We start from the raw sequence: 13,750 nt of genomic DNA, 5'->3' as shown, positions 1-13,750 counted from the left end.
CTGTAATGGCATAATCAATAAAATATATTTTAAAAAAGAAAAATAAAACTATACAAATCATTAAAAATAATATGCAATTCGATATACCAATATTCAAACTGAGTGATCATGTCCATCTTGTGTAGCCTCACAATTTATATTTTCCAGTGTGAAATTCACAGTAAGGGAAATATAAAGGTTGAGTGGTTTGCAAATGGAGTTGTTTCTTTTGTATAACCTATCATTAATGCAGGAAGTCTTAAATTAAAACCATTCTTCATGTTTTTACACTGTAAGAAATAGAGAAGCTTACATATCAACCCTGATGTTCTTTCAATTTTTTAAAAAATTTATTTATCTTTAGAGAGGAAGAGAAGGAGAAAAAGAGAGAATATCAATGTATGGTTGCCTCTCGTGAGTCCCCTGCTGGGAACTGGCCTGCAACCCAGGCATGTGCCCTGACTGGGAATCGAACCTAGATCGTGTGGTTTGCAGGCCCGCGCTCAATCCACTGAGCTACACCAGCCAGGCCCCAATTTCTTAATATAAGTGAAAAGTGAGCCAATACTTCAATAAAAATTATATAGAGTAGTTAAATAGAGTTAACATATAAAAATGTAAAGACTAGGCAACGTAATCACTTTCCTGCTCATATGTGGCTATGACATACTTGGGGATTGTGTTGATTATTGACACACCAAATGAATCCAAAATAAAATTAATCTGAACAACTCATAAACTTGTTTTTCAACTCTGTGATTAACATACCTGCAGTTTAGCAACTTCACATTTAAATGAAGGTGATTCTTTGAAGCCCTGACCGAAAACTCTCACCGCCGTGCAGTTGTACTTTCGGACATTGCAGAAGCCAGCGTTCTCAAGTTCTATAATCTCAGGGGCCTTGTCTTTGGAAAATATAATAACAAAATAAGACATATTTTTAGATTAAAACGAATCAGTTTTAAAGTCCAAATTTAAAAAAAATGTAAAATAATATTTTAATATTAACAATATTTAATAATATTTTGTAATATTTTTAATAATAATATTTTGTATTTTCGGACATTGCAGAAGCCAGTGTTCTCAAGTTCTATAATCTCAGGGGCCTTGTCTTTGGAAAATATAATAACAAAATAAGACATAATTTTAGATTAAAATGAATTACTTTTAAAGTCCAAATTTTAAAAAAATGTAAAATAATATTTTAAAGGCTTCCAAATATTACTCAGGGCAATAATTAAACTATTAAAAGTTAAGAGTGATCTGATATTTTAAAAAATGTTATCTACTATCAAACCAATAAAAATATTATTCCAGACTCTATCATTCCCTAAAATATACAAGTTTAATTAATGTTAATGTCAATAAAGGGCAAGTATTGAGAAATTACTGTTACAATGGCCTATGTTTTGATTTTGCCATTTTGGTTTGTGCCACAGAGATGGGTTATAGGAAAAATACTTTTGTAATAAAATAGTGTAGTTAGCAATGTAGTATATTAAAATTTTTAAATCCTTATTTTAAGCTTAGGAAGAATTCCCAAAATTCATGTCTGCTGCCATTCTACTATGGTTGATGTTTTTGTGTATTATTGCTGTACTACATACAACCATACTCTTAGGTGTACCTCTCAGCCATAGAATAAAAAATTTCTTCCCGTAGTCAGAATTAATTGACCTTCATATGGTTATACCTCTGTTCTTGGTAAGATCGCATATTATCTATACAAGCAGGATCCAGTTGTCAAAATAGATAAATGCAGTTAGGTGAAAGTAACTGAGCCTTTTGTCTAAGGACTGGCAAAGTCTAAGCTAATATAACTTTACTAGCAATAGGATACAAAATTATGTTATGTGTACTCAGAATCCTAACTGTATTCATAATTTTAATGTTAGTTTATTCTTTCATATATTCAACAAATGATTGCTGAGCAACTTCTATTTTTCTGGTATTATTCTAGGTATTGAGGATGTAGCAATGAACAAAATAAAGTTTCTGCCTTCATGTAACTTATAATATGAGAAGATANTTTTGTCTAAGGACTGGCAAAGTCTAAGCTAATATAACTTTACTAGCAATAGGATACAAAATTATGTTATGTGTACTCAGAATCCTAACTGTATTCATAATTTTAATGTTAGTTTATTCTTTCATATATTCAACAAATGATTGCTGAGCAACTTCTATTTTTCTGGTATTATTCTAGGTATTGAGGATGTAGCAATGAACAAAATAAAGTTCCTGCCTTCATATAACTTATAATATGAGAAGATAAGAAATAAGTGAAAAAATAAAGTACTACATTACATAAATCTATTAAAATTAAAGTATATTACATTCATATCTATGGAGAAAAAGTATGTTAACTATATTAAAAGAGACAAAGGCTAGAAGGTTATGTTAGAAAATGTACTTCATTCTGAATGACGATGAAAGGGTCCTCTTGTAATTTGATGTTTGAACAAAGAGACATGTGGTGGAGGAATGGTTCAGTTAGAGGTATCTGTAAGTACATAGGTCCTGAGGCAGCGGCAGACTTGGCCTCTGAGAATAAGCAAACATCCACTGGAGAGCAGTGAGCTACACGAAGAATTGTAAATGATTTCAATGAGAGAGGAGCCTCAGATTATTCTCCTAGGCCATAGTAGAGACTATGGCTTTTTCTTGGAAGGAGATGGAGAGCCATTAGTGGGATTTAAGCAGAGGAATATGATCTGATACACATTTCAAAGGAACCACTTTAGCTGCTGAATAGCATCAATATTGAGAAAATATATAACGATCATCCAGGCGAGAGATAAGGGTGGTTTGGACTAAATTTATAGCAGGAAAAAAGATACAATTTTTTGAAGCTAGAGATGGATTTGCTAATGAATGGACTTGCAAATGGATTACACATCAGGTATGAGAGAAAAAAAGTCAAAATGAGCGATTTTGACTTTTTAATTAATCTCCAATTTTTAATGTGAGCAATTAGAGAAATAAAGTTTGCATTTAGTGAGATAGACAATTCTGTAGTTGGGAAAGGACAGAGTGGTAGGGGTAGGAGGAAAATCAGGAGTTATTGATTTACTGGATGATAAATCAAATTGATTCCAAAAATTTCTTTCTCTAATGTTTTGAGAGAAAATAGTTCCATGTAGATGGGTTAGAGAAAAAAATTGAGCAAATTAGTATAATTAGCAAAACATTATAGATGCAGTGTTTAAAAAATACTAAATTTGAGTTCTAGAAAAACTTATTCTCTGCCAGTAGAGGGCCCAGCTGTGTGCCAAGCCCCTGAGGTCAAGGGAAGCCCACATTTTCAAGGAAGAGCACAGAGACCAAAGTGGGGGAGTGGAATGAGTGAGGGCAATAAGAATAGGAAAGAGTTTCTACAGACACTGTGAGAGATTACATTGTGCCTTATAGGCTATCGCATAAGTGCTTCTGCTTTTACTCTGAATAAGTCGTGACCATTTTGGAAAATTATTAATAATATATTATTTAATATAATTTGTTTTCCCCCTACATTATCTGAACAACTCTGCTAAAAGAACAAAGATATTTTCATAATCAAGTAATATTCCCAACATTGCGGTTGGAGAGTGTCACTTACCATGTGAGCCACTGCAGTCGTAGGAACTAAAACCTGGGGAACATAGACATCCCCACTGCATACACTGCCCATTGCCACTGCACAAATTGGGGCACTTCAGTGCCCAGAGGATGTCTTCAATGGATTTGGCATATTCTTTTGTGCTATATTTCCCCTCTTCCAAAATCCTCCTTTCACATTCATTTTCTAAAAGGGCAACCCCTGCTTCTGCCCAGCTAAGGTCATCTTTTAGGAGAACATCCTTAACACACATATCTATAACGCTGTCTAGTTTCTTGCCAAGAAAGGCGAGACAGTGCCTTCCTAAGGTGGAGTTGGCTAGAGTCTGCTGACACAGGGCCAAGGTGCTGTATTCCGTCAGGCCAGAGGGTGTGGGCCATGTGGGGACAGACTCTTGCTGGACATCCTCAGTATGGTCCTCAGGGAAAAAATAAGTAAACTCTTCTAGATCCCTATGGCTGAGACTTTGGAAAGCCAACAGAGGAAGCAACTCATGTAACTTGTGCCGTTCCCATCTGTTTGGCTGGTGCCACCCTGTTTTTTGGCTGCGGGTAGCCTGGTCTTGCGTGTGTGTCCCATTGCCCGAAGGTTTTGTTGCGTTTTGTTTCTCATTCTCAGGATATAGTTGTAGATTGAAGTCCAGTTGGGTTAGGTTCTTGTGCTTCTTTTCTTGAGAGAAACTCCAATTATTTTCTTCTTGAGATGTTTGCTTTATTCCTTGGACAATAGCTTCTGACTTAATGTATTTGGAGGTGACGTCTAGTTCTGGTATCAAGGAAGAAAATTCAATGTGTGTGAAGTCTCTACAGTCTGAACCAAAGTCAGACTGAGAACCAATGACCAGATGATTAGAAGATGGAAACAATGAAGTGCTGTCCACGGAGCAGCTACAACGCCTGGGTCGTTTTCCAGACGATGGAAGAGATGTTGGCATTGTGTCAAACATGCTTTTTCCTGGCAAAATCCTTGAAGATAGAAAACAGAAAAGAACAGTAATTTGGACAAAAACATTTTTCCCCAGTGAGGTGTTGCCAAAAAAGCAGAGTGCTGAGTCACTACTCATTTTAAGTCAAATATTAATACAATAACCAGTGAAAATAATTTACTTTCTTACCTCCATTCATTAATAAAAGCAACACAATTATTAAAAGTTTGATCAATTTTGACTCCACTTTTGTCATGGAAGTCATTTTCAGGGTTTTCATCAAAGGTGCCACAAAGTCCCAAGGTGCTTCTGTAATCTGAACTAGGGGCTCTGACTGTTAAACTCATGCCCCATTCACTAAGATCAGCACGGATAAATGCTCCAGAAGAAAACCAGATCTGAAATGCAGAAATAAGTCGTTTAAAATAATATTCATAGACCAAGAAAAAACTATTATTGAAGAATATGAAACAAATTTATTCCATTAATATAAACAAAAAATGAAATGCTGATTTTCCTTATACTATACACTTTTCCTTCTAATGCTGTATGTCAAAATCATGGCTTTTTGCATTTTGCTGACTTGAAATTTCATCTCCACATTGATCCTTCTATGTAGACATTTTGTTTGCACTTTTTTCTTTAAATATGCAAACTAAAGTGAGGCACTTTGTACAATTACAACAGCTACAAATGTTGAGAATAATATTTACCATGTAATGTCTCTGATAGTAATTATTTGATATTGACCTAGACTGCTGAGTAATTGATTTACACATATAAATGTAATTCCAGAAGGCTACATATGCCTAATCAGCATTCTCTTGCTGCCAATATACAAGAGAATCACAAGCCAAATGATAACCAGGACATTGCTCGGGGAGTTGGGAATGCAAGCAGGGGAGTTGTTGAGTCATCCTAATGGGCTGTGTCATCTAACTGTGATCCTCCTTGGGGGAGTGTCACACTCCCAGATCAGGGACTTGGATGCATGGATTGAGAACCTCTCCAAAAAACATGTGTGTCTGTTCTTCCAACTCTACTTCTACTTTTAATTTCTTTAGATTTAAAAATTGTATTTTCTTCTTTTAAGAAAAATGGTGTTCATGACAGAAAATTGTTTTAAAAGCAATCAAATCTCAAATTACTATTCAACCTGAGGTAGCTAATGTTAGGATCTTGGGACAAATTCTTTGAACACTTCTCCTGTACGTCATTAATTTCTTTTCCTGTCAATAAGTACATAGCTTCTCCAAAATTTTTGTGGCTACAAAATGTTCTATTATATGACACTACTGTATTTAGGGTTTTGGTTAAACACTTTTATTCATCCCTTGTTAACTTTTCCTTCTTAAAAAAGGAAACGCTATGCACATCACTGAGTTCTGCACATCCTTGATTATTTTATTATAAGTTTTCAGAAGTAAAACTTCCTTAAAAATGACATGCATAGGTTCAATTTATGTATATGTGTGTGTATACATATGTATACACACACATATACATACACAAACATATGAGACAAGGTCTGTCCAGAAAGTATCCAGCAATATAATATGAAAAACAGAGACATTTATTGAAGAAGATACAAGATATGAGAAACATTATACATAGGACAGTGACACCTCAGTCCTTTTCAAAGTAGGCACCTTGGGACCTAACACTGTTCTTCTAATTGTCCTGTTGTGTTTTCCTGAATCTCTTCCCTTTTAAAGGTGATTTTAGTTTTAGGAAAAGCCAGAAGTCACAGGGCACCAAATCTGAGCTTTGTAGGGGCTGAGTCACCTGGGTGATTTAATGTTTTACCAAAAACTCTGCACCAGATGTGATGTATGAGCAGGCATGTTGTCTGTGATGAACTGCCAGTCACCAGCTTCCCATAGCAGCGGCCTTCTGAATCATCTGAATAGTTTCCGTGGAGGAATGTACAGCTTAATGCAAAATTTGATGCAGATCCATTGCTCTGCTCACTCAGTCATTTTGAATGTGACAGCCACATAGTACACATGTTCATTCAGTGGCATCTGCTGCCCCCACTGACTAGTGCAGTGAAGTCATCATTGTTCATGCATGTGCATTCCAGTCCATTCTCCTTGGCTGCCAGATTACATTGATGTCATGAAAACCATTCTTGTTATATTAACAATGGTTAGAATTTTTCCAGACATGCCTCATATATATGTATACAATTTTTTTTCTGGAAAGGCTGTACTACTTATTCTTGCCAATATTGTATGGTAAATGTGTGGTGTGCGTTTCTTTGATTACTTCAACTTTAGTGAAGTTGAAGTTTTTATATTGTTGGTTATTTAAACTTTTGTATATATTTATCAATTTTATTTCTTTTATGAATTGCCTGTTTATATTACTTGCTCCTTACAATTGAATGGCTGATTATACATTAGTGATGCATAAGTGTTTTCTGTATTAACTGTGTTTTTTATATATAGCAAAGATTTTTCCCAGTTTTTGATTTACAGTTTGGTTTTTGATGATGGAAATCACATATATACAGTTATGCTAAAAATTCTTGTTCACCTCAATGTTACAAAAACATTCACCTTCATTTTCTACTGCTTTCAGTTCAATTTAAATTTTATTTACCTGGAATTTACTTTACTGGAAGGCGAAAGGAAAATGATCTTAAAATACAAATAGCTCACAGATATGAAATATCATTTAAAAATATTAAAGACTGTATAATCTTCAATATTCTTGTTTTTCTAATCTCTTCCATATACCTACCAGCCTATTCCTCAGGCAGAACCATCTGCATATATTTTGAAAATTGACTAGCTATTTCTGAATATTTATTTTAATTATATATTTAATATTTAATATACTGTTTATCAGGCAGTGTCACAAATAATTTTTATGACTAATCCACACAATTATATTCAAGTCTTAAATAGGAAAGCTTAGACTTGACAAAATTTTAACCATTGTGTCTGTTTGTGTGTGGTCAATGGAAAAGTATTTTATTCCTTTTAAGATCAGTGTTAATCTAAATGTTATTTTCTTGGGAAAAATTGTAATATTGAAAATGATCATTTTTAATATAATAGAAATGAAAAGAAGTTCAGGATAAACCCAAAATCTATAGAGACAAAGAAAATTATATTTTAATAATAATCATACGGCCCTGGCTGATGAGGCTCAATGGATTGAGCAGAAATCAAAGGGTTGCTGGTTCAATTCTTGATCAGGGCACATGCCTGGGTTGTGGGCTAGGTTCCTGGTCCGGGGTGTGTGAGAGGCAACCACACATTGTTTCTCTTCCTTTCTTTCTCCTTCCCTTCTCCCATCTCTAAAAATAAATCAATAAATAACATCTTTTTAAAAAGAATAATAACAATCATACATACTGTGACTTTTCTTCCAAGGTAAGATTCACTTATTTTGACATTGCTGGTTTCATCTCGGCTCTTTACAAATAAATATGGCTGTGATTCACGTAGCTGACCTCCGCACATATCGAAAGTAACTACATCACCTTCTTCTTTGGCAACAAATCCGCAGTTACATGACCCAGGATAATGAAGGCTTCCACAGTCCCACTGACGTACATGGACTTCAAAATCACGTGACATACTCTTATAAAGCACAAACGTCCCAGTCTTGAAATTGTCATATACCCTATCATTAACAAAAGTCAATTTCGTTAAGAATTGGTATAAAATATCACAGTAGTATGTTACAAGAAAAATGTGTGTTAAATTTATTTATATGCATTCAATATGCTTTGCTGCAAGAATTAAAAATCTGTATTTCTAATAGGTTTATATATATCATGAACATATCTTTGTAGAGCACTGAGGGAAGCACGTAGTGATAGCCACCTGAGTCTCTCCATTATTTTACTACCCTTTCAACTTCTGTCAGCTTCTGCTTCCAGCTTTCTCCTTCCACCTTGCTCTCATTTCCTTCGTAATACCTCTCTTTCTCAGATAGACTATATATTTATTAATTAACTGTGTGCATCTACTTCATCTTTACAAAGGAAAGCTCCATGAGGGTAGAGTATGTTTGTCTTATCACTGCCATACCTCCCAGCACTTAGAACATGGTTTGTCACTTAGTGGTTGCACAATTAATCTAGATGGATTATAATATTAAATTAGTCAACATTATGCTTTCCTGAGGTTTTTCTTCTAAAACATCTAAGTTTTAAATGATAACTATGAAGGGTTCTTGCATGTGGAATCTGTTCCTATAACTTTTCACACTTGTTCAAACTTTGGGAGTATCATTTATTATTGGAGGGCATCTGCATCTGTGTGCTAATATTGAGCAATTTTACTGACAATGATCACATTATAATTTTTTTAAAGAATAAATTACCTTGCATCATGAAGAAAAATTTGACTCAAGAATGAAGTGTTCATATTATTTTCTTTAGGTACATTTTAAAATCATAAATTCCCCAGAATAGTCTAACTAAATTTAAATCCTTCTATGCAGATATTAGTACATTTTACTTTTTGATCATTTGTACATTTTACTTTGAGTTCCAGAGGCAAACATCCAGGTATTCATAATCTACAATAGGTTTTCCTTTGAGTATCCTTGCCATGAATTAGAAGTGATTAGATCTTCATATAATTATGTTAGTTTAACCATCTTGCCTTAAATGTTAAAGATTATTTCAGTATCACATAGAAATGCAATATATTACATGTATCTAGAGAAAGTAATTTAATCATTATTAAAAATAAATAGATCAGTATCTTGTAAGAATTTTCATTTTTACAAATTTAGCCTCACTGCTAATCTATATATTCACTAAAAACTAGATTTTAAATAAAAAATATTCCGCTTAAATTAGTATTCTGAAACAATACAGTAATGTTCATAAATCCCTTCCTTTTAATCTTTCAGTGGATAGGACTAAAAGATAATAACATACAATAATTTTTTTAAAAGACAACAACAAAATTTAAAAGAAACACAACCTATTAAAAGAAAAAACCTTTGAGGAAATTACCTGCCATCAAATGTAATTATATGTGGGTCAGTGAATGAATAGCAGTACGCAGTTGGGACATCCTTTACTCTGATCTTAAAAGTAAAAATATTTTCAGTAAATATTATCATTAATTGTTTTTTAGTAATATCCAATAAATTGCTTAGTGATTTCAATAAGTTTTTAATTAATTATTTTTATCATAGTTATTGAAAATAAAATCATTCAAAAATTGAAATAATACTTAAAAAATTGAAATGTAAAGTTTTCAAGATACAGTGATAAAATAAACATATTTTTAAAGCTTAAGTTATAAAGGAATTTTTTTTGATTTATCAACCTGAATGCTGTCTGGAGTGTAGCTGTTCCACAGAAAATCCTCGTTAACTATAGGTTCCACTATAACGTCTGTGACTCTGTCTCCGTCTTGAAGAAAATCTGTGACGGCAGCGTAGTGCGCAAGGGCATGGCCGCAGGTCCCGTTAGCACAGGGTGATGTCTGACGAAGGTCCACGTGACAGGAAGATAGTGCCAAATTGAAGCCTAGTTCTTTACCTGTGTTTTAAAAAAATACATGGAAAATTTTCCTAGTGAAATATACCAAAGCATGTGATCAGTTGATTAATATGAAACATTAAATTGAGACATTTTTCTTGTTTTCTTACTTAAAATAATGCAGTTGTGATTTTTGTTTAAATAAAAGCAGAGCTGTTGAGCTCTACCTGATCTTTACAAATAGTCGCTTTTAATATATACATATATTTGTACATGAATATTACGATTTCCAGTAAAGTTTTAAATCCATATGCATTGGATAAAATTCAAAAAGCAATATATAAAATCTGTCTTTGCTTCTGTAAAAAAGTTATAATTTTAACACTAAGTAGCATAAATTTATTTTTTTCCTTCCTGAGAATTGGGCCTTGGGTCTAGGCTGTCTTAACATGTCTTAGGGCTTGCACTCATGTCCCATCTACTGAACGGCAGCTATGATTATTGGTATAGTGTTCACCATTTTAAAAAATAAAAAAAATCAAAACAAATTAAGGTACTTCCACACTAGTAATAAACTCTCGACCTCTTTTTACCTCTCAAACATCCCAGTCTAGTCAGAACCCCAAGGTGCTTCCTTGCCTATGGAGCCAAGAGTAAGAAAAAAGAATTTGGAAAGAAAATGGTAACCTAAGAAAAGGAACTCTTGGAATTTGCCTAATGAAAAGAAAAGGATAGAATCCTCTAACAACTGTCTACAAAGAAAGTTTGCTCACACACACAGTTAATAATTTAAAAAACCCTTCTGAGAATCAGGAGGAAGAAAGTTATTAAAAACTCTTTTTCCACACATCATTTTCAGGTTTGAAATTATATTTCTCTGACATAGGTAGACTGCACTAAGTTCAAAATTCCAGGGGGAAAAAAAAGCTTTTCTTCATGCATTTTCCTAGGAATACATATATGTTTATCAAGCACATACAAATAACAGAAACATCCAAACTCTTAAACTGTTCCTTGAAGTAAATATGGAATATATCCAGCTTCAATATGGTCCCTGCCATAATTTTCCTTGGTTTATGGTATGAGGGCCAAATATTGCTTTTAAGTCTGTGAAAAAACAATATAGTCTTTGCAGAATTAGATTAGGAGACACCAAGTTTTTTATAATGAAAGTAGAGATGTACTGAAAATACACAAAAGAAGTTTCTATGAGGTGATTAATATCTAGAATAAAATCCAGAAAATTTTCTCCAGGAAAAACAAAGAAAATTATATTTAATTGGCAAAGAATAAAAACATGTAAACTTCTAAAATAACAGAATACATTCAGGCTGTTTTATGTCACTATAAGCAACGCTTGATTTGTTGAAAGAATTGAGAGCATGCAAATATAGTTTAAAGTATATTTGTAACAGAAAGAAACTTTGCCTAATATGATTTTGAAAATATCAGTAACCATTCTTCTTTTTCTGCCTCATAAACTGTAGTAAAATTTGCATAATGCTTTTCAGAGGCAGATTGAAGTAGAACTGTGTAAAACTGCCTGAGACAGAGGGTTTAATTTCACATTTGTGGGCTGTATTTCAAAATACAGAGTTGCTCATGGTGCTCCAGAAATCTGAGTAACTGGGTATTGTCTGCTCAACCTGTTTGCTGTCCAGTATGTTGGAATAGCCTCTTGATTCCTCTTGTGACCTCCATACCATCTCTTTTCCTGGGTGTACCATTCCCATGAGACTATCTCTCTCCCAAAGCATTTTTATCCTTTCGTTTCCCTGATTTGATTAGGAATGACATAGTCATGAAGACCTAGATACATTTTATTTGGTGTGTTTACTAAATAAAATACTATCTCTTATGCTGAAAATGTGTGCTAACAGAATTATAATCTCTCTTAAAGGTTACATTTTAAATTATGTATCTCTTAACATATTTTGGTCTCCCAAATATGAACCCAGTCAGTCCTATAACTGGCACACATGGTTTGTCCCCTTATTATCTTCTTCTGTGGAAGGATCTCAGGTGTGTATAGCTGTGACGGTGGCATGCATGTGGCCATGTAAAGTACAGTCTATAGAATTAATGAGTTAAATAGAAAAAAAATTAAAGGTTTTAAACATAAGCTTATGTTAGGGAGAAGAGTACAGAGAATGCATTATGACATCCATGGTGCAGAGGCTTGAACTTTTAGCAAAACTTATCGGCCCTCACTCATTTGATATGATTTGGAAAATCTTAAAGAGCACTTTGTTCGTCAATCCCTGAAAACAAAGTTGAGAGAAAAATAAACAGGAGGATGAAGAGAAGGAGAAAAAGGAGAAGGAGCAGGAGGAGGATATTATTCATTATTTTATTTTATTTTTTTAAAGATTTTATTTATTTATCTTTAGAGGAGAAGGGAAGGAGAGAGGGAGAGAAACATCAATGTATGGTTGCCTTTCGTGTGTCCCCTGTTGGGAACTGGCCTGCAACCTAGGCATGTGACTGGGAATCGAACCATGATCCTTTGGTTTGCAGGCCCGCGCTCAATCCACTGAGCTACCCCAGCCAGGGCTATTTTCTTTTAAATTTATACTTTGAGCCCAGGAGGGGCAAATGTGAACTCAATACAGATTGCTCTGGCAATCATAAATGTGGTTCAGTGTCATTAATATAATCAAGCTGTAATTTGATGTAAACCTATAATGACTTATATGAGACAATGACTTATATGAGAACACTTCAGTGAGTTTAAAAAAGCATTAGTTATCATTTGAACTCTAATGATAAAATTGAATGGATTAGTATATTACCTTGATCAATGGTTTTCAGTTTTAATGAGATTTTGCATTCCTGATCAAGCTCCCTGAATTCAGGACATACTATAGGAACTGTGCTCTCTATTCTCAGCAGGTATTCTTTTCCATCTTCTGATATAGTGCTCAATTCAGGTTGTAACTGGTACAAGAAAATACACAAAAGCAGTCATGTAAAAATAGAATTTATGATGTAACCTTGAAAGGATGTTTTTTCTCACTAGATCATGTTTTGTTAAATGAGCTGGTAGTCGTGACTTAAAACACTGGAATTTACTTTTAACTACACAAGATCAATTAAAACCAAACTCTTAAAAACAGCAGCAACACACAGAAGAATGCGTGGAGTTGCTGCACTGCTCTGAGTCTGGGTGTTTGGTTCTCCAACACGTGGTGGCCAGTCTGGTTGGAGCCTGTCCTAGTGATTCCGGTTCTGTGGTGGGCACTGCAGAATAAAGGGGACAGAAGGATTTCTGTATTCTTCCCTTTGTGTGCCGATGTTTACTGGCACACTATGGGGGAGTCTATTCATGCTTAGGGATTAATACCATCCCTAATATTAGTTAGACATCCAATTACTTGTAACACCAAAATCAAAATATTACTGTCACCTGAAATGTCTCGATGATCTTCAGCTTATTTCTCAGCTTCTGCTTTCCTCAGCTAGAGTTACTGAGTGCTGAAATCTAGGACTGGGCCCTGTCCTAGTTCGTAGATGAATTACTTTTTGAGGCAGAAGTTTTTATGCAGTCTTGGCTCTTGGCTAGCTTTCAAAACAGATGGTTCTTAGTACAGAATACTGTCACTGTTAGTCTGACCAGAAAGTCCCTGGTGGCTGACTGCTAATCCTCATGATCTGTTGAGTTCTCACCGAAGTAGACCCAGTGGTTCTGTTTCTAAGGTCTAAGCTCTACTTCCCCTCCCACTGACTGCTCTCCTGACAACATAGTTCACTCTTCTCACTCTTTCCCCTGGTCCCTGTTGTGTACGAATGG

General features: G+C 34.3%; 1 protein-coding gene across 1 annotated transcript in view; it reads right to left on the bottom strand.

Moving 5' to 3' along the window:
* The window catches only part of VWDE (von Willebrand factor D and EGF domains), a 64,059-nt gene that overhangs the window by 39,830 nt on the left and 10,479 nt on the right, over window positions 1-13,750 (bottom strand). The window contains exons 6-12 of the mRNA XM_037046481.1: window positions 12,753-12,897; window positions 9,806-10,020; window positions 9,487-9,560; window positions 7,868-8,138; window positions 4,692-4,900; window positions 3,578-4,542; window positions 748-884 (exon numbers count right to left, since the gene is read on the bottom strand). Coding sequence (XP_036902376.1) covers window positions 748-884; window positions 3,578-4,542; window positions 4,692-4,900; window positions 7,868-8,138; window positions 9,487-9,560; window positions 9,806-10,020; window positions 12,753-12,897 — 2,016 coding nt within the window. The remainder of the gene's footprint in view (window positions 1-747; window positions 885-3,577; window positions 4,543-4,691; window positions 4,901-7,867; window positions 8,139-9,486; window positions 9,561-9,805; window positions 10,021-12,752; window positions 12,898-13,750) is intronic.

Source organism: Sturnira hondurensis, unplaced genomic scaffold (genome assembly GCF_014824575.4).
Source record: "Sturnira hondurensis isolate 20B ecotype Veracruz unplaced genomic scaffold, ASM1482457v3 Scaffold0005252, whole genome shotgun sequence".
Taxonomy (NCBI): domain Eukaryota; kingdom Metazoa; phylum Chordata; class Mammalia; order Chiroptera; family Phyllostomidae; genus Sturnira; species Sturnira hondurensis.
The sequence above is the reverse complement of the archived record's forward strand: the minus strand, read 5'-3'. Positions and strand labels throughout refer to the sequence as shown.